The sequence below is a fragment of the Nerophis lumbriciformis genome, linkage group LG31 (genome assembly GCF_033978685.3).
Source record: "Nerophis lumbriciformis linkage group LG31, RoL_Nlum_v2.1, whole genome shotgun sequence".
NCBI classification, from domain to species: Eukaryota; Metazoa; Chordata; class Actinopteri; order Syngnathiformes; family Syngnathidae; genus Nerophis; species Nerophis lumbriciformis.
This window is the reverse complement of record NC_084578.2, coordinates 5,151,048-5,173,582: the sequence shown is the minus strand read 5'-3', so window position 1 is coordinate 5,173,582 and position 22,535 is coordinate 5,151,048. Positions and strand designations below refer to the sequence as shown.

The 22,535-nt window shown below is 38.4% G+C and overlaps 1 protein-coding gene across 4 annotated transcripts in view; it reads right to left on the bottom strand.

The window, feature by feature from the left end:
• The window catches only part of LOC133574255 (LIM and senescent cell antigen-like-containing domain protein 1), an 86,130-nt gene that overhangs the window by 12,290 nt on the left and 51,305 nt on the right, over nt 1-22,535 (bottom strand). For all 4 annotated transcript variants that reach the window (XM_061926357.1, XM_061926356.1, XM_061926358.1 and 1 more), the window contains exons 3-7: nt 9,535-9,601; nt 9,340-9,460; nt 9,120-9,269; nt 4,872-5,022; nt 1,280-1,372 (exon numbers count right to left, since the gene is read on the bottom strand). In XM_061926357.1, the coding sequence (XP_061782341.1) occupies nt 1,280-1,372; nt 4,872-5,022; nt 9,120-9,269; nt 9,340-9,460; nt 9,535-9,601 (582 nt within the window). The remainder of the gene's footprint in view (nt 1-1,279; nt 1,373-4,871; nt 5,023-9,119; nt 9,270-9,339; nt 9,461-9,534; nt 9,602-22,535) is intronic.

Sequence of the window (22,535 nt, the reverse complement as noted above, 5' to 3'; positions counted from 1 at the left end):
GGCAACTGAGCTGCATTTTTTTAACCATAAAAACAGCAGTACTGTTCTTCCATTTACAGTAAAATACACTACATATTGAGGTGAAATTATTGCACCTTAGCATATTTTCTTTTACATTTTTGTTTAAAAAAAAACAAAAAAACATTTTGAAGTAAAATTCTGGCAACTGAGCTGCCTTTTTTTTTTTTTACCATAAAAACAGCAGTACTGTTCTTCAATTTACAGTAAAATACACTACATTTTGAGGGGAAATTATTGCACCTTAGCATATTTTTTTTAAACTTTTGTTTAAAAATTATTATTTTTTTAATTTTAAAGTAAAATTCTGGCAACTGAGCTGCTTTTTTTTTTACCATAAAAACAGCAGTACTGTTCTTCCATTTACAGTAAAATACACTACATTTTGAGGTGAAATTATTGCAATTCAGCATTTTTTTTTTTACATTTTTGTTAAAAAAAAAAAAGAAGTAAATTTTACAGTAAAATTCTGGCAACTGAGCTGCTTTTTTTTTTTTTTTACCATAAAAACCACAGTACTGTTTTTCTATTTACAGTAAAATACACTACATTTTGAGGTGAAATTATTGCAACTTAGCATATTTTGTTTTCCATTTTTGTTTGAAAATAAAAAAAGTAAATTTTACAGCAAAACTCTGGCAACTGAGCTGCTTTTTTTAACCATAAAAACAGCAGAACTGTTTTTCCATTTACAGTAAAATACACTACATTTTGAGGTGAAATTATTGCACCTTAGCATTTATTTTTTTTACATTGTTGTTTAAAAAAAAATTTTTTTTTATTTTAAAGTAAAATTCTGGCAACTGAGCTGCTTTTTTTTAACCATAAAAACAGCAGTACTGTTCTTCCATTTACAGTAAAATACACTACATTTTGAGGTGAAATTATTGCAACTTACCATATTTTCTTTTACATTTTTGTTTAAAAAAAAACAAAAAAACATTTTGAAGTAAAATTCTGGCAACTGAGCTGCCTTTTTTTTTTTTTTACCATAAAAACAGCAGTACTGTTCTTCAATTTACAGTAAAATACACTACATTTTGAGGGGAAATTATTGCAACTTAGCATATTTTTTTTTATATTTTAGTTTGAAAAAAAAAAAATTAATAAAATGCATTTAAAAAAATGGTGTAATAATAGTATTCACTGTTAGTGGGGCCAAACATAACTGCGATGTGGCCCTCAGTGAAAAGGACTTTGCCACCTGCACCTGCTGGCAACATCCGGTTTCTACAACAGAAAGTCTTAGGTTGGGTACTACCTGGTTGTAGTGGGTCTCACAGTACGCCAGGCCCTTGCGCTCGTAGTGACGGTGTCCCAGGAAGGGTTTCTCACACTTTGCACACACAAAATGCTGCAACACACCGACGGCCAAGAGCGCGCACACACACACACACACACACACACACACACACACACACACACACACACACACACACACACACACACACACACACACACACACGGTTAGCTGCACATCAAGACTGTCTGCCAGTCTCACTTCCAAAAGCTAAAGCAGAGATTAAAAACAGCATTTTTCAAATCCAACACATTGCTGCTGATTAGTAAGCAGGACTACTATCAGAAGCCAGGCACGAGCTCCACAGGCACGGACTCCACAGGCACGGACTCCACAGTTGCCGCGTTTCCCTCACCATGTCGAAGTGGGTCTCGCAATAAGCGTGACCGTCTCGCTCGTAAAACCTGTGGCCGTGAAATGCACGCTCGCACAGAGTGCAGACGTGGTGCTGCGTGAAAAGACACATTCTCAGGCGGGTGACATCATGGAGACAAAGTGGAGATAGAGCAGGTCAGGGTGATAAATATTAGTGTTGATTACTAGAGATGTCCGATAATGGCTTTTTTGCCGATGTTCAGATATTGTCCAAATCTTAATTACTGATTCCGATATCAAGCGATACCTGTCATGACTTGGTCCGGGGGTGTGTGCTTTTCCAGGATGCAACAGAAAGTTGGCTCGTGCGAGACGGGAATGAAGGTACATGATTTATTATTATCAAAAAAAAAAAGGAATAAATGAAAGCGCGCACAGTGGTGGAGAATAAACTATGAAACCAAAAGACTATAGCAAAAAAGTACAAACAAAAAACACGCACAATGGCGGAGAACAAACTATGAAACCAAAAAGACTATAAATATGGAACAAAAACTTACTTGGCTTGGGCAAAAATAGTTGCTTGAGGAATTGACATGGAAAGAAGTATCAGGCATGGACAGAGCATAAATGTGTTGAGGTCGTCAGGACGAACAACAGAAAATGAATGAACTTAAATACTATGGACATGATTAATGAAAGCAGGTGCGTGACTCAAAACGTGAAACAGGTGCGTGACGTGACAGGTGAAAACTAATGGTTGCTATGGTGACAAACAAGAGTGCACAATGAGTCCAAACGTGGAACAGGTGAAACTAATGGGTAATCATGCAAACAAGACAAGGGAGTGAAAAAGCCAGACAATACCGATATATACAGTGGTGGAATTAACACATTATTATGCCTCATTTTGTTGTGATGCCCTGCTGGATGCATTAAACAATGTAACAAGGTTTTCCAAAATAAATCAACTCAAGTTATGGAAAAAAAATTGAATTAAAAAAAAATTTTTTTTTTAACATGCCTCAAAACAGCAGCTTGGAATTTGGGACACGCCCTCCCTGAGAGAGCATGAGGAGGTTGAGGTGGGCAGGGGTGGGGGTGGGGGGTAGCAGGAGGCTCTACAAAGTGTTAATACTCTAAGTATTTACTACACACCGGCTGTTTGATTAAAACGTGCGCCCGAGTTGTAGTTTTCATTAGCGAATTTGGAGGTGTTGAAATTCCATCCATCCATCCATCCATCTTCTTCCGCTTATTCGAGGTCGGGTCGCGGGGGCAGCAGCCTAAGCAGGGAAGCCCAGACTTTCCTCTCCCCAGCCACTTCGTCCAGCTCCTCCCGGGGGATCCCGAGGCGTTCCCAGGCCAGCCGGGAGACATAGTCTTCCCAACGTGTCCTGGGTCTTCCCTGTGGCCTCCTACCGGTCGGACGTGCCCTAAACACCTCCCGAGGGAGGCGTTCGGGTGGCATCCTGACCAGATGCCCGAACCACCTCATCTGGCTCCTCTCGATGTGGAGGAGCAGCGGCTTTACTTTGAGCTCCCCCCGGATGACAGAGCTTCTCACCCTATCTCTAAGGGAGAGCCCCGCCACCCGGCGGAGGAAACTCATTTCGGCCGCTTGTACCCGTGATCTTGTCCTTTCGGTCATAACCCAAAGCTCATGACCATAGGTGAGGATGGGAACGTAGATCGACCGGTAAATTGAGAGCTTTGCCTTCCGGCTCAGCTCCTTCTTCACCACAACGGATCGATACAGCGTCCGCATTACTGAAGATGCCGCACCGATCCGCCTGTCGATCTCACGATCCACTCTTCCCTCACTCGTGAACAAGACTCCGAGGTACTTGAACTCCTCCACTTGGGGCAGGGTCTCCTCCCCAACCCGAAGATGGCATTCCACCCTTTTCCGGGCGAGAACCATGGACTCGGACTTGGAGGTGTTGATTTTCATCCCAGTCGCTTCACACTCGGCTGCGAACCGATCCAGCGAGAGCTGAAGATCCTGGCCAGATGAAGCCATCAGGACCACATCATCTGCAAAAAGCAGAGACCTAATCCTGCAGCCACCAAACCAGATCCCCTCAACGCCTTGACTGCGCCTAGAAATTCTGTCCATAAAAGTTATGAACAGAATGGGTGACAAAGGGCAGCCTTGGCGGAGTCCAACCCTCACTGGAAACGTGTCCGACTTACTACCGGCAATGCGGACCAAGCTCTGACACTGATCATACAGGGAGCGGACCGCCAAAATCAGACAGTCCGATACCCCATACTCTCTGAGCACTCCCCACAGGACCTCCCGAGGGACACGGTCAAATGCCTTCTCCAAGTCCACAAAACACATGTAGACTGGTTGGGCAAACTCCCATGCACCCTCAAGGACCCTGCCGAGAGTATAGACCTGGTCCACAGTTCCACGACCAGGACGAAAACCACACTGTTCCTCCTGAATCCGAGGTTCAACTATCCGGCGTAGCCTCCTCTCCAGTACACCTGAATAGACCTTACCGGGAAGGCAGAGGAGTGTGATCCCATGATAGTTAGAACACACCCTCCGGTTCCCCTTCTTAAAGAGAGGAACCACCACCCCGGTCTGCCAATCCAGAGGTACCGCCCCCGATGTCCACGCGATGCTGCAGAGTCTTGTCAACCAAGACAGCCCCATAGCATCCAGAGCCTTAAAGGAACTCCGGGCGGTCCTCATCCACCCTTGGGGCCTTGCCACCGAGGAGCTTTTTAACTACCTCAGCAACCTCAGCCCCAGAAATAGAAGAGCCCACCACAGATTCCCCAGGCACTGCTTCCTCATAGGAAGTGTTGAAATTGCCATGTGAAACCGCTAATGCTAATCAGGAGCATGTCAATGGCAAAGCCAATGTGTATTAGCATCAAGCTAGCACATTAGCGGAAAAATTATGTCGGGGTGTTTTTTAGTCAATTACTTTGTTGGCATTAAAAATTGCAACATTATTAAAAGTCATTCGGCCGAGTCCGCTCTCAGTGCTGCTGGAGTGATCGCCGAGTGCCCAAGTGCAAAGGACCGACTTAGTAGTAGCGAAACTTGGCTCTGGTGGATTTTTACGTGATCGGCGGCCAAAAAAGTTCCTAGCAGGAAGCTATTATTCATGTTTACATTGTTTCTTACGGAGAAACCTTTCTATTTCCAAACCAATTTGATAAATGGAGGTTGCACTGAACTTCACTGGCGGTGTGTTACATGTAAAGGCGGTCTGACCTCCACATGCCACTGCTTGCCCATGGCGTTGACCACGCGGCCCTCGATGGGTCTCCTGCAGGCCCCGCAGATGGGGACCCCCATCTTGTCGTGACAGGGCAGACAGTAGAGTTCTCCCTTCAGCTCCCGGGCGTCGGCGGTCAGCTCCTTCCTGTGAGGAACACGTCACGTGATTCATGTGTTCATCTCACAAGACTTTAGAGGCCTTAGTGGCCACATGCGTGGACAGCACCTTTTAGCTCTTATTTCCAAAATTGTGTACACTACTGAATTGGGGTCTTATGGCCACATATGTGGACACTTATACTGCCATCTGGTGGTGTCAGAAGAGTAAAACGTGCAATGGAAATTGGAAAAAAAAAGTGTAAAAATAAGAATTAGCATGTCACTAAACATGAAGTACACGTTTGTGTACTTATGGACTAAGTACATCATATCAAAAGATGATTCTTAGTTTTTATTCTAATTAGGATCCAATAAGCCCAATTAGCAAAGAGAAATAAAAAAAAGCATGTAAACAAACAGCTTGGCTGCACACTCCACACCATTAGGTTTACGCTTGTGATGTGTAACTTGTGTATTTATAGGAAGATTGGAGTATTTCTGCTGCAAAGCAGGGTTATGCAACTGGCAGCCTGGGGGCCAAAGCCTGCTCAGGAATGACATCATACTGGCCCCCGAGTTCGGTTGAAAACGCGCTCCTGTCTAGAGGAACTAGAACCACTTTAAACACATGAGCACATTGTCACCTTGCTAGCCAACATAGAACACCCGTGATTGACAGAACTGTCCTCTCCTTTTTGGCATTTTGTTTCATCATGTGATTTATGTTGCTGTTTACACTCGTCATTTCTTCAACTTCTCTAGTTAGTGGTGTTCCTCCAGGTTCCATTTTAGGTCCTCTCTTTTTCATCATTTTGGATTTTTGACTAATTACTCGCGAGTTCAGTTAAAATCAACTTGTGAGTACGGCTGGAATATCAAAATATATCACAATAGACACATGATGTCAATAACAAATGCGTTTGAAAACAATAAAAGACAAGTCAATAATAAAGAATAAAACAATAAAAGACAGATCAATAATAAAGAATAATACAATAAAAGAGAAATCAATAGTAAAGAATGAAACAATAAAAGACACATCAATAAAATAATAAAAGACAAATCAATAAAATAGAATAAAACAATAAAAGACGCATCAATAATAAAGAATAAACCATAAAAGACAAATCAATAATAAAACAATAAAAGACATACCAATAATAAAGAATAAAACAATAAAAGACAGATCTATAATAAAGAATAAAACAATAAAAGACAAATCAATAATAAAGAATAAAACAAAAGACAAATCAATAATAAACAATAAAACAACAAAGACACATCAATGATAAAAAATAAAACAGACAAATCAATAATAAAACAATAAAAGACAAATCAATAATAAAGAATAAAACAATAAAAGACAACTCAATAATAAAGAATAAAACAATAAAATACATCAATAATAAAGAATAAAACGATAAAAGACACATCAATAATACAGAATAAAACAATAAAAGACAAATCAATAAAACAATAAAAGACACATCAATAATAAAGAATAAAACAATAAAAGACAAATCAATAATGAAGAATAAAACAATAAAAGACAAATCAATAATAAAACAATAAAAGACAAATCAATAAAACAATAAAAGACACATCCATAATAAAGAATAAAACAATAAAAGACAAATCAATAATGAAGAATAAAACAATAAAAGACAAATCAATAATAAAACAATAAAAGACACATCAATAATAAAGAATAAAACAATGAAAGGCAGATCAATAATGAAGAATAAAACAATAAAAGACAAATCAATAATAAAACAATAAAAGACACATCAATAATAAATAATAAAACAATAAAAGACAAATCAATAATAAAGAATAAAACAATAAAAGACAAATCAATAATATAGCATAAAACGATAAAAGACAAATCAATAATAAAGAATAAAACAATAAAAGACAAATCAATAATGAAGAATAAAACAATAAAAGACAAATCAATAATAAACAATAAAAGACACATCAATAATAAAGAATAAAACAATGAAAGGCAAATTAATAATAAAGAATAAAACAATAAAAGACAAATAAAAAAAAATAAGACACATCAATAATAAAGAATAAAACAATAAAAGACAAATCAATAATGAAGAATAAAACAATAAAAGACAAATCAATAATAGACAATAAAAGACACATCAATAATAAAGCATAAAACAATGAAAGACACATCAATAATAAAGAATAAAACAATAAAAGACACATCAACAATAAAGCATAAAACAATGAAAGACACATCAATAATACAGAATAAAACAATAAAAGACAAATCAATAATAAAACAATAAAAGACACATCAATAATAAATAATAAAACAATAAAAGACAAATCAATAATAAAGAATAAAACAATAAAAGACAAATCAATAATATAGCATAAAACGATAAAAGACAAATCAATAATAAAGAATAAAACAATAAAAGACAAATCAATAATGAAGAATAAAACAATAAAAGACAAATCAATAATAAACAATAAAAGACACATCAATAATAAAGAATAAAACAATGAAAGGCAAATTAATAATAAAGAATAAAACAATAAAAGACAAATCAAAAAAAAATAAGACACATCAATAATAAAGAATAAAACAATAAAAGACAAATCAATAATGAAGAATAAAACAATAAAAGACAAATCAATAATAGACAATAAAAGACACATCAATAATAAAGCATAAAACAATGAAAGACACATCAATAATAAAGAATAAAACAATAAAAGACACATCAACAATAAAGCATAAAACAATGAAAGACACATCAATAATACAGAATAAAACAATAAAAGACACAACAATAAAGCATAAAACAATATAAGACACATCGATAATAAAGAATAAAAAAATAAAAGACAAATCAATAATGAAGAATAAAACAATAAAAGACAAATCAATAATAAAACAATAAAAGACACATCAATAATAAAGAATAAAACAATGAAAGGCAAATCAATAATAAAGAATAAAACAATAAAAGACACATCAATAATAAAGAATAAAACAATGAAAGGCAAATCAATAATAAAGAATAAAACAATAAAAGACACATCAACAATAAAGCATAAAACAATAAAAGACACATCAATAATAAATAATAAAACAATAAAAGACAAATCAATAATAAAGAATAAAACAATAAAAGACAAATCAATAATATAGCATAAAACGATAAAAGACAAATCAATAATAAAGAATAAAACAATAAAAGACACATCAACAATAAAGCATAAAACGATAAAAGACACATCAATAATAAAGAATAAAACAATAAAAGACAAATCAATAAAACAATAAAAGACACATCAATAATAAAGAATAAAACAATAAAAGACAAATCAATAATAAACAATAAAAGACACATCAATAATAAAGAATAAAACAAATCAATAATAAAGAATAAAACAATAAAAGACAATAATAAAGAATAAAACAAAATCAATAATAAAGAATAAAACAATAAAAGACACATCAAAAAAACAATAAAAGACACATCAATAATAAAGAATAAAACAAATCAATAATAAAGAATAAAACAATAAAAGACAATAATAAAGAATAAAACAATAAAAGACACATCAAAAAAACAATAAAAGACACATCAATAATAAAGAATAAAACAATAAAATACAAATCAATAATGAAGAATAAAACAATAAAAGACAAATCAATAATAAACAATAAAAGACACATCAATAATAAAGAATAAAACAATGAAAGGCAAATCAATAATAAAGAATAAAACAATAAAAGACACATCAATAATAAAGCATAAAACAATGAAAGACACATCAATAATAAAGAATAAAACAATAAAAGACACATCAACAATAAAAGACACATCAATAATAAATAATAAAACAATAAAAGACAAATTAATAATCGAGCAGAAAACAATAAAAGACCACAAGATCTTTTCAGCCACTTGTGAGAGACTGACATTTTTCCAGCAGGTTCTTAAAACCAGTTGAGTGCTTTTGTTACTCTGACCAATAAAATGAAGTGTCTACTGTGGAGGACGTAGGTGAGACTATTAGTAGAGGAAGAAGTCCACGCTGTTTGTAAATGTGGCCCCCGGACAATGTGTGCTGTACATTGTCATCAGGTGAGGAAGAAGAGGAAGTTCTTACCCACAGTTGTTGCAGTTGAAGTGGTCAGGGTGGTAGGGGTCATTCTTGAAGAGGAGGGGCTGCTCCTCGATGATGGCGTGACACTTCTGACAGATGTACTTGCCCAGCCCTCGCGCTTTCTCCCGGTTGTGGCACGGACGACACAGGTGCCTGACGGCGGACACGAGCACACGGTAAACGAGGAGCTGGGAAAGACACTACCCACAGGTGCATGGACCACCTTCCGGCGTTCTTCACAAATCCCACGTCGGCCAGCACGGCCTGGCAGATGTCGCAGCAGAAACATTCTGGATGCCAGCTGTTGTTCATGGCCTTGATGACACGGCCGATGATGAACTCCCCTGAGGGAAGAAACACCTCGCCGTCAGCAGCTGGAGCCTCCTGATTGGGACAGGTGTGTGTTTCCTGCACTCACCACACTGGTGGCAGCACGGAGCGAAGAGCATCTGGAAGTCATGTTCACAGTACTTCCTGTCTTCAAACTGAAAAACACCACAAACTGCCCTCAAAATAAATTTGGAGGAATTAACCATTCCATCACATTACCATTCCTGAGGTGTCTGTCAGTGACCTGATGTATGATGCAATGTGCGGTATACCGGTACTAGTACAGTATCGCAATACTAATGAATCAAAAACGGTACTATACTCTGTTTGAAAAGTACCGGTTCCCCCTTTTGTTTTTGTTTTAACGGGCGCATCATCAGAGGATGGCAAAAACTCGGACATGGGAGGAGTTCGGGGAGGCCATGGAAAAAGACTTCCGGACGGCTTCGAAGCAATTCTGGACCACCATCCGCCGCCTCAGGAAGGGGAAGCAGTGCAGTGTCAACACCGTGTATGGTGGGGATGGTGCTCTGCTGACCTCGACTGCGGATGTTGTGGATCGGTGGAGGGAATACTTCGAAGACCTCCTCAATCCTACCAGCACGTCTTCCTATGAGGAAGCAGGGCCTGGGGAATCTGTGGTGGGCTCTCCTATTTCTGGGGCTGAGGTTGCCGAGGTAGTTAAAAAGCTCCTCGGTGGCAAGGCCCCGGGGGTGGATGAGATCCGCCCGGAGTTCCTTAAGGCTCTGGATGTTGTGGGGCTGTCTTGGTTGACAAGACTCTGCAGCATCGCGTGGACATCGGGGGCGGTACCTCTGGATTGGCAGACCGGGGTGGTGGTTCCTCTCTTTAAGAAGGGGAACCGGAGGGTGTGTTCCAACTATCGTGGGATCACACTCCTCAGCCTTCCCGGTAAGGTCTATTCAGGTGTACTGGAGAGGAGGCTACGCCGGATAGTCGAACCTCGGATTCAGGAGGAACAGTGTGGTTTTCGTCCTGGTCGTGGAACTGTGGACCAGCTCTATACTCTCGGCAGGGTCCTTGAGGGTGCATGGGAATTTGCCCAACCAGTCTACATGTGCTTTGTGGACTTGGAGAAGGCATTCGACCGTGTACCCCGGGAAGTCCTGTGGGGAGTGCTCAGAGAGTATGGGGTAACGGACTGTCTTATTGTGGCAGTTCGCTCCCTGTATGATCAGTGTCAGAGCTTGGTCCGCATTGCCGGCAGTAAGTCGGACACGTTTCCAGTGAGGGTTGGACTCCGCCAAGGCTGCCCTTTGTCACCGATTATGTTCATAACCTTTATGGACAGAATTTCTAGGCGCAGTCAGGGCGTTGAGGGGATCTGGTTTGGTGGCTGCAGGATTAGATCACTGCTATTTGCAGATGATGTGGTCCTGATGGCTTCCTCCGGCCAAGATCTTCAGCTCTCACTGGATCGGTTCGCAGCCGAGTGTGAAGCGACTGGGATGGGAATCAGCACCTCCAAGTCCGAGTCCATGGTTCTCTCCCGGAAAAGGGTGGAGTGCCATCTCCGGGTTGGGGAGGAGATCTTGCCCCAAGTGGAGGAGTTCAAGTACCTCGGAGTCTTGTTCACGAGTGGGGGAAGAGTGGATCGTGAGATCGACAGGCGGATCGGTGCGGCGTCTTCAGTAATGCAGACGCTGTATCGATCCGTTGTGGTGAAGAAGGAGCTGAGCCGGAAGGCAAAGCTCTCGATTTACCGGTCGATCTACGTTCCCATCCTCACCTATGGTCATGAGCTTTGGGTCATGACCGAAAGGACAAGATCACGGGTACAAGCGGCCGAAATGAGTTTCCTCCGCCGAGTGGCGGGGCTCTCCCTTAGAGATAGGGTGAGAAGCTCTGTCATCCGGGGGGAGCTCAAAGTAAAGCCGCTGCTCCTCCACATCGAGAGGAGCCAGATGAGGTGGTTCAGGCATCTGGTCAGGATGCCACCCGAACGCCTTCCTAGGAAGGTGTTTCGGGCACGTCCGACCGGTAGGAGGCCACGGGGAAGACCCAGGACACGTTGGGAAGACTATGTCTCCCGGCTGGCCTGGGAACGCCTCGGGATCCCCCGGGAGGAGCTGGACGAAGTGGCTGGGGAGAGGGAAGTCTGGGCTTCCCTGCTTAAGCTGCTGCCCCCGCGACCCGACCTCGGATAAGCGGAAGAAGATGGATGGATGGATGGATGGGCGCATCATCACGTCATGACATTGCTGGTTTTACAAGCAGAGGAGCATGTTCGGCAGCGCACACACACAGAGTACTTACAAGCAGACACAGTGTGTAGACAGAAAAGGGAGAATGGACGTATTTTGACTTAAAAAGTAAAGATAAAGGTGAAGTTATAACACTGAAACACCCTCAGGAACAAACTTGTTTTCATTGAGGGCCACACCGCAGTCATGGCTGTCATTAGAGGGCCGCTTGTAACAGTAAATAATTGTTTTATTCTTTATTATTGACTTGTCTTTTATTGTTTTATTCTTTATTATTGATCTGCCTTTCATTGTTTTATTCTTTATTATTGATGTGTCTTTTATTCTTTTATTATTTATTATTGATGTGTCTTTTATTGTTTTATTAAAAATATTAAATATTAAAAACAATTTTTATGTAAAGAGTTAAAAAAATTATCTGTGGCTTAGTTGCCAGTAAAATATTTTACTGTAAAATATATGGTGTTTTTTTATTTATTTTATTTTTTTAACAACATATTACTGTACATAGGAATACAGTACTGCAGTTTAATTTAATTTTGGCAACTCAGATGCCAGTTTTTTTACCATAATAAAATGTGGTACCATAAAATCATCAACCGTGGATCTTACAGTAAAAAAAAAAAAATCAAAAAATTTGACAGCTCAGCCGACAGAACTGGGAAACATTGGTCGTTTTTTTCTCAAACTTACCGTAATATGCTGAAAAAAAAAAACCTCCCTAAATTAAAAACGGTACTATACTCTGTTTGAAAAATACCGTTTAACCCTCTTTTTTTTTGTTTTAACGGGCGCATCGTCACGTGGTGACATTGCTGGTTTTACAAGCAGAGGAGCATGTTTGGCAGCGCACACACACAGAGTACTTACAAGCAGACACAGTGTGTAGACAGAAAAGGGAGAATGGACGTATTTTGGCTTAAAATGTAAAGATAAAGGTGAAGTTATAACACTGAAACACCCTCAGGAAGAGGTGCTTTAAAACAGTGGTCCCCAACCACCGGGCCGTAGAGAAACATTAAATAATTTACAAAGGACTGCAGTTTTTTCCAACTTAAAGGGGAACATTATCACAATTTCAGAATGGTTAAAACCATTAAAAATCAGTTCCCAGTGACTTATATTTTTCGAAGTTTTTTTCAAAATTTTACCCATCACGCAATATCCCTAAAAAAAGCTTCAAAGTGCCTGATTTTAACCACCCGCCCATTTTCCTGTGACGTCACATAGTGAAGCCAACACAAACAAACATGGCGGAAAGAACAGCAAGCTATAGCGACATTAGCTCGGATTCAGACTCGGATTTCAGCGGCTTAAGCGATTCAACAGATTACGCATGTATTGAAACGGATGGTTGTAGTGTGGAGGCAGGTAGCGAAAACGAAATTGAAGAAGAAACTGAAGCTATTGAGCCATATCGGTTTGAACCGTATGCAAGCGAAACCGACGAAAGCGACACGGGAGAAAGCGAGGACGAATTCGGCGATCGCCTTCTAACCAACGATTGGTATATGTTTGTTTGGCATTAAAGGAAACTAACAACTATGAACTAGGTTTACAGCATATGAAATACATTTGGCAACAACATGCACTTTGAGAGTGCAGACAGCCCAGTTTTCATCAATTAATATATTCTGTAGACATACCCTCATCCGCGCTCTTTTCCTGAAAGCTGATCTGTCCAGTGTTGGAGTTGATGTCAGCAGGCCAGGGAAGCTAGGGTCGATAGGGGGTTTAGCTCGCTCGTCTGCGGGAACAAACTGCCGCCATCGCTTGCCGTGCTACCGAGGTCCTTTGTCCCTGAATTGCTCACACACTCCGGCAGATTCAATGGGGGTCTGGCGGCAGATTTCTTTGACTTTATCGTTGTAAATGCATCTGCTTTGAGTGTCGCAGGATATCCACACATTCTTGCCATCTCTGTCGTAGCATAGCTTTCGTCGGTAAAGTGTGCGGAACAAATTTCTTGCCACTTTGGCATCTTTGGGCCACTGGTGCAACTTGAATCCGTCCCTGTTCGTGTTGTTACACCCTCCGACAACACACCGACGAGGCATGATGTCTCCAAGGTACGGAAAACAGTCGAAAAAACGGAGAATAACAGAGCTGATTTGACTCGGTGTTTGAGAAAATGGCGGATTGCTTCCCGATGTGACGTCACGTTGTGCGAATATTAGTAAGGCGTTTAATTCGCCAAAATTCACCCACTTAGAGTTCGGAAATCGGTTAAAAAAATATATGGTCTTTTTTCTGCAACATCAAGGTATATATTGACGCTTACATAGGTCTGGTGATAATGTTCCCCTTTAACTTTGGCCTGTCCCGCCAGACTAGGAGTGTCAAACTTGTTTTCATTGAGGGCCACACCGCTGTCATTAGAGGGCCGCTTGTAACAGTAAATCATTAATGAATTTGCCTATGAATTTAAATATTAAAAACAATTTTTACGTAAAGAGTTAAAAAAATAATCTGTGTCTTAGTTGCCAGTAAAATATTTTACTGTAAAATATATGGTGTTTTTTAGGGCCCGCATGGCCCATTGCATAAGGACTCCCAAAGGGAGTCCTTATGCAATGGGACATAAGGACCTATTGAATTTGTAAGGTTTTATTATTATTATTCTTCCGCAACTTTGCGCTGTAATTTGACCCCCTTAACATACTTCAAAACTCACCAAATTTTACACACACATCAGTAATATATGGCAAAACTTTTTATCAAAAAACCAAACCTCAAAACTCAAAATTGCGCTCTAGCGCCCCCTAGGAAAAAAAAAAAAAAAACAGACTGCCTGTAACTCCCACTAGGAAGGTCGGAGAGACATGAAACAAAAACCTCTATGTAGGTCTGACTTAGACCTAGTTTTCATAATTGTATATCCTCGGGCAAAAATCAACAGGAAGTTGGCAATTCCCCCTTCAAGACAAAAAAGTACTAAAAACAGTCAATTTTGTCTCTTTGAGCTGTATTTTCACCCTCTTAACATGCTTCAAAACTCACCAAACTGAACACACACATCAGGACTGGCAAAAATTGCGATCTAATAAAAAAAAAAAACTAACCCCAAATCTCAAAATTGCGCTCTAGCGCAATTTTTTAATAAAACGCACAAAAAACTGCTCCTCGGAAGAAAATAATGACAAAACTGCCTGTAACTCCCACTGGGAAGGTCGGAGAGACATGAAACAAAAACCTCTATGTAGGTCTCACTTAGACCTACATTTCATAGATTGACAACCCTCAGCAAAAATCAACAGGAAGTTTGCAATTCCCCCTTCAAGACAAAAAAGTACTAAAAACAGTCAATTTTGTCTCTTTGAGCTGTATTTTCACCCTCTTAACATGCTCCAAAACTCACCAAACTGAACACACACACCAGGACTGGCAAAAATTGCGATCTAATAAAAAAACCTAACCCCAAATCTCAAAATTGCGCTCTAGCGCAATTTTTTAATAAAACGCACAAAAAACTGCTCCTCGGAAGAAAATAATGACAAAACTGCCCGTAACTCCCACTGGGAAGGTCGGAGAGACATGAAACAAAAACCTCTATGTAGGTCTCACTGAGACCTACATTTCATAGATTGACAACCCCCAGCAAAAATCAACAGGAAGTTTGCAATTTCCCCTTCAAAACAATTTTTCTTTTATAAACCGGTCACTTCTCTTCAAACATTATCTCCTCTGAGCGCTTTTGTCGTTTCAGCTTCAAACTAACACAGGAGAGAGATTGAACCCTTCCAAATAAAAGTTATCGAAATAATTTTTCTAACTGCTCCGGTTTTGATTTTATGAGCCTTCAAAGAACCGCTGCGCTACTGCTGCTGCTGCGCTGCTGTTTTCTCAAGATGGCTGCTTAAAAGCAGGAAGCACCAGCGTGCCCACACAATGCAGACAAGGTAGGTACACTAGACAAAAGTCTTGGGACACTTCGGACTAAAAGTAGACAAAAGTATTGGTACACTTATAACTACCACTGGACAAAAGTATTGGGACACTTAGGGACTAAAACTGGACAAAAGTATTGGGACACTTGGGACTACAACTTGACAAAAGTATTGGGACACTTAGGACTACAACTTGCCAAAAGTATTGGGACACTTGGGACTAAAACTGGACAAAAGTATTGGGACACTTAGGACTAGCACCTGCCAAATACGCGGGCCCGACCAACGTTGCTTGCAGCTTTAATTATTTTTATTTTTTGACAACATATTACTGTAAATAGGAATACAGTACTGCTGTTTAATTTAATTTTGGCAAATCAGATGCCAGTTTTGTACCATAATAAAATGTGGTACCATAAAATCATCAACCGTGGATTTTACAGTAAAAAAAAAAAAATCTAAAAATTTAACAGCTCAGTTGACAGAACTGGGAAACATTGGTCGTTTTTTCTCAAACTTACAGTAATATGCTGAAAAAAAAAACTCCCTAAATTTTACAGTAAAATCTATTGGTCATTTTTATAGTGTACAATTTTGTTATGTTTGTTGTCTTCTCCCTGCTTTCTCTATTGGTTTTTTCAGTTTCTTCCGCAGTCTTTTGTCCCCAACGAGGCACACCTGCTGCTAATCACCTCCTGGTAGTATTTAAGCGCGTCTCCACCAGCTGGTCCCCGCCGGTTATTGTTCCTGAACTCCGCTCTGACATGTGCTACCTTGATTCTGCTTCCCTGGTATGTTGCCTTCGCATAGTGATGGGTTTATGAGGCGTCATGAAGCGTTTCGACACATTGCAAAACTGTATTGATACTGTGTCGATACTGTGTCACTAAATACTGACATCTGCTGGACATTAAAAATCCCTACAGGCAACCTATGGACCGACTCAACTGACACTGATTTTATGCCCTAGTACAGGCCTGGGTCACCAACCTTTTTGAAACCAAAAACTACTTCTTGGGTAATGATTAATGCGAAGGGCTACCAGTTTGATACACACTTAAATAAAGAAATATATTGTCATTTGTAAGTTACACGTAAGTGTGATTTAAACAAGAATAGCTAAATAAATAAATTTATATATATAAAAAAATGGGTATTTCTGTCGTACATTTTTTTTTCCTTTTACGGAAGGTTTTTTGTAGAGATTAAATGATGAAAAAAACACTTAATTGAACGGTTTAAAAGAGGAGAAAACAAGAAAAAATTTAAAATAAAATTTTGAAACATAGTTTATCTTCAATTTCGACTCTTTATAATTCAAAATTCAACCGACAAAAAGAAGAAAAAAACGTGCTTATTTGAATCTTTTTGAAAAAATTAAAAAAAGGATTTATGGAACATCATTAGTAATTTTTCCTGATTAAGATACATTTTAGAATTTTGATGACATGTTTTAAATTGGTTAAAATCCAATCTGCACTTTGTTAGAATATTTAACAAATTGGACCAAGCTATATTTCTAACAAAGACAAATCAGTATTTCTTCTAGATTTTCCAGAACAAGAAATTCAAAATACTTTGAAATAAGATTTAAATTTGATTCTACAGATTTTCTAGATTTTCCAGAATAATTTTTTTGAATTTTAATCATAGTAAGTTTGAAGAAATATTTCACAAATATTCTTCGTCGAAAAAACAGAAGCTAAAATATTTATTATTCTTTACAATAAAAAATAAATAAATTTACTTGAACATTGATTTAAATTGTCAGGAAAGAAGAGGAAGAAATTTAAAAGGTAAAAAGGTATATTTGTTTAAAAATCCTAAAATCATTTTTAAGGTTGTATTTTTTCTCTAAAATTGTATTTCTAAAAGTAATAAGAAGCAAAGTAAAAAATAAATGAATTTATTTAAACAAGTGAAGACCCATCCATCCATCCATTTTCTACCGCTTATTCCAAGTGAAGACCAAGTCTTTAAAATATTTTCTTGGATTTTCAAATTCTATTTGAGTTTTGTCTCTTTTAGAATTAAAAATGTCGAGCAAAGCGAGACCAGCTTGCTAGTAAATAAATACAATTAAAAAAATAGAGGCAAAATGTATTTCATTTAGTATTATTTCATATCTTCATTTAAATAAAAATGTATTTTTATCTTTTTTAGATACAGTCAATAAATAATGTGAACATGTATCATAACATGGAAATCTATGAGAACGTGTTGTGGATGATTGTGGACTGGGAATTTTTCTAATTTAATTTTTTTACACATTTTTATAAAAAAAAAAAAAAAAAAAAAGTTTTTCCGACGTATTACATTTTAGACGATTTCTCTTAGTTATTATTTCTCGGGCTGTAGAAAAGACACGCTCACAGAACACAGAGGAGGCGACACAGTTCGCGTATCGGTCACGTGACCAAAACAGCTCATGATCGGTCACGTGACTTTCTAAAAGCGGTACGCTCACCGACACAGGGTTTCGCTCTATGAGCTCGACGCATGCGCCGATGCATCGGTGTTGCCGGACCCATCACTAGTGCGTCCTGACCTTTGCTCCGCCAACCTCTGAAAGAGACTACTTTTGTTATATTTCCCATGGTGTGCACTTTGCCCCATCACCCTTAGTTACCATTTTGGGCTTATTAAATATTTTCATTTGTTATCGCTTCCCTTGCCTCCATTCTCTGCATCCCGGGGTCCACCCTTGAACTCTATCTTAACACAATTTGATGGATAACTTGCTTTGAAATCATAAGCTAAGCAGATATTTAAGTATTTATTTGGATTTTGACCAACAAAGTTAGATAATATAATATTTGTTGCAACATTGGACACTATTTTTTCCCCCCCTGTCAAACTAGAAAAAAAACCTAATACCTTTAGTAAGAAAATAAGAAAGTAAAGAGAGAAAATATAAGGTGTTTTTTGACAGGCAAAAGCAGGCCATATACAATGAGGTGCAGGGACAGATCTGGCCCGCGGGCCTTGAGTTTGGCACCTGTGCACCAATAAGCTTGTTTATAGATGTACAATAAAACTCCTCATAGGAAGTTGCCATTTGTTATAACTTTGTGACATGATACAATGCACATTAATCAACATATCAGATAGAAAAGTGACAGATTGTGTCATGTCCGTGTAATCATGTTTTGTTTTAAGTCATGTTTTGTTTAGTTTCTGGCTTTTCACTCCCTTGTCTTGTTCGCATGATTACCCATTAGTTTCACCTGTTCCACGTTTGGACTCATTGTGCACTCTTGTTTGTCACCATAGCAACCATTAGTTTTCACCTGTCACGTCACGCACCTGTTTCACGTTTTGAGTCACGCACCTGCTTTCACTAATCATGTCCATAGTATTTAAGTTCATTCATTTTCTGTTGTTCGTCCTGACGACATCCCCGCATTTATGCTCCTGCACACTCTCCACACCCTGATGACCCTTGCTACTCTTTTTTTCATGCCGGTTCCATGCCAAGTAAGTTTTTGTTTATTAAGCCACAGTTAGTGTTTTGTTTAATTGTTCATAGTTTCTGCCAATGTGCAAGTTTTGTGTTTATAGTCTAGTTTTGTACCTCCGCCCCTGTGTGCGCTTTTCGTTTATTCTTTTTTTTTTTTATAGTTTAAATAAATCATGTATTTACCTTCACGCCATGACCAGTCCAGTTCATTTGCACCACGGGAGAACAAACCACGCCATAGTCCAAGTCCTGACAGATTGTAGCTAAAGGCTGATTTCTATCTGCATCTCATTGCAAAGAAACACTAATTCAGCGTTATATTGACTTGTATTTTTCACAATAATCCACAGTCTGCAGTGTTTTAGCTACTTCTAAATCACTAATCCTCGCCTCCATGGTGACAAATGAAGTAAGTTTCTTACAAGTATCGTTATCACTGCAGGACGAGGAATAGCTAAACATGCTTCACTCCACACCGTAGGAGGATAAAATAGCTCACCGGTGTCACAATGTAAACAAACGCAATGAGTGGATCTACACCTGACATCCACTGTAATGATACCAAGTACAATACCGTATCTAGTCGATACTACTATGATTACATCGATCGTCAAAAATCTTTTTTCCTTTTTAAAAATGTATATTATGTTTATAAACTCTGGACTTTGAATATGACCAATGTAGGATCCTGTAACTACTTGGCATCGGATCGATACCTAAATGTGTGGTATCATCCAAAACTAATGTAAAGTACCAAAGAAGAGAAGAATAAGTGATTATTACATTTTAACAGAAGTATAGATAAAACATGTTAAAATAAATAAAAGAAAATAAGCAGATATTAACAGTAAATGAACAAGTAGATTAATAATACATTTATACAGTTTGTCCCTCATAATGTGTACAAAATAATAGGTGTATAAATGACACAATATGTTACTGCATAGACTAATTAGGAGTCTTTGTTTGTTTACTTACTACTAAAAGACAAGTTGTCTTGCATGTTCACTATTTTATTTAAGGACTAAATGACAATAATAAACACCGTATTTTTCGGACTATAAGTCGCAGTTTTTTTTCATAGTTTGGCCGAGGGTGCGACTTATACTTGGGAGCGACTTATGTGTGAAATGATTACCGTATTTTCCGCACTATTAGCCGCACCTAAAAACCACAAATTTACTCAAAAGCTGACAGTGCGGCTTTTAACCCGGTGCGCTTTATATATGGATTAATATTAAGATTCATTTTCATAAAGTTTCGGTCTCGCAACTACGGTAAACAGCCGCCATCTTTTTTCCCCGTAGAAGAGGAAGTGCTTCTTCTTCTACGCAAGCAACCGCCAAGGTAAGCACCCGCCCCCATAGAACAGGAAGCGCTTCTTCTTCTACTGTAAGCAACCACCCGCCCGCGTAGAAGAAGAAGAAGCGCGCGAATATTACGTTTCATTTCCTTTGTGTGTTTACATCTGTAAAGACCACAAAATGGCTCCTACTAAGCGACAGGGATCCGGTTCATGAAAAGACGCAAACTCTCCATCCGCACACGGATTACTATTTCACAGCAACTGCCTAAAGACTTTCAAGAAAAGCTGGCTACTTTCCGTGCATATTGTAAAAACAAGATAGCTGAAAAAAAGATCCGGCCAGAGAACATTATCAACATGGACGAGGTTCCACTGACTTTTGATATTCCTGTGAACCGCACTGTGGATACAACGGGAGCACGTACGGTGAATATTCGCACCACAGGGAATGAGAAGTCATTCTTCACTGTGGTTCTAGCTTGCCATGCTAATGGCCAGAAACTTCCACCCATGGTGATATTCAAAAGGAAGACCTTGCCAAAAGAGACCTTTCCAGCCGGCGTCATCATAAAAGCTAACTCGAAGGGATGGCTGGATGAAGAAAAGATGAGCGAGTGGTTAAGGTAAGTTTAAGTTTACGCGAAGAGGCCGGGTGGCTTTTTTCACGCAGCTCCGTCCATGTTGATATACGACTCCATGCGCGCCCACATCACGCTGGTTTTTAATATATTATTAAAGTTTGACTGACCTATCTGACTGTTTTTTTGACATTCCTTTAGCGCAGTTAGATGCGGCTTATAACACGGGGCGGCTTATAGGTGGACAAAGTTTTGAAATATGCCGTTCATTGAAGGCGCGGCTTATAACCCAGGGCGCCTTATGGTGCGGAAAATACGGTAACTCATTAGCGTAAAGCAGGGGTGCTCATTATGTCGATCGCGATCTACCGGTCGATCTCGGAGGGTGTGTCAGTCGATCACCAGCCAGGCATTAAAAAAATAGTCCTAAAAATGAGCGATCATAAATCTTCACTATGACGTCACTTTCGTCACTTGATTGACATTCACGGCACCCGAGGGTCTTCTGAGATGACGCTGGCTGCATTAAAATTACCGACTGGAAGGCGAGAAACACTTTATTTCAACGGACTCTGGCGCCGTACCTGTCGTCAAAACTCCAAAGACCGACTGCACAGTTGCACAATAAAAGCTCTGCTTCATCCTGCCTGCGCTACCAAAATAAGAGTCTCAGAAAGCTGGCGTGCACAAGCTAGCAAGCTACGGAGTTTGCCGACAATGTATTTCTTGTAAAGTGTATACAAAGGAGTACGGAAGCTGGACAAATAAGATGCCAAAAACCAACCACTTTCATGTGGTATTGGACAGAAAGGAGGACTTTTTTTCTCCTCCATTCGAAAATGCGGACGTTATGAGCACCACTGTCTGATTCCAATCAATGCAAGTCATCAGAATCAGGTAATACACCAACTTATATTCTTGTCTTCATGAAAGAAAGGAATCTATATGTGTTAAACATGCTTGTATTATCTTTAACCACCTTTAACTTGTTAACAATATTAACTATATGTGTTAAACATGCTTGTATTATCTTTAACCACCTTTAAGTTGTTAACAATATTAACTATATGTGTTAAACATGCTTGTATTATCTTTAAACACCTTTAAGTTGTTAACAATATTAACTATTTGTGTTAAACATGCTTGCATTATCTTTAAACACCTTTAACTTGTTAACAATATTAACTATATGTGTTAAACATGCTTGTATTATCTTTAAACACCTTTAACTTATTAACAATATTAACTATATGTGTTAAACATGCTTGTACTATCTTTAAACACCTTTAAGTTAACAATATTAACTATATGTGTTAAACATGCTTGTATTATCTTTAAACACCTTTAAGTTGTTAACAATATTAACTATTTGTGTTAAACATGCTTGTATCATTTTTAACCACCTTTAACTTGTTAACAATATTAACTATATGTGTTAAACATGCTTGCATTATCTTTAAACACCTTTAACTTGTTAACAATATTAACTATATGTATAAAACATACTTGTATTATCTTTAAACACCTTTAAGTTGTTAACAATATTAACTATATGTGTTAAACATGCTTGTATTATTTTTAACCACCTTTAACTTGTTAACAATATTAACTATATGTGTTAAACATGCTTGCA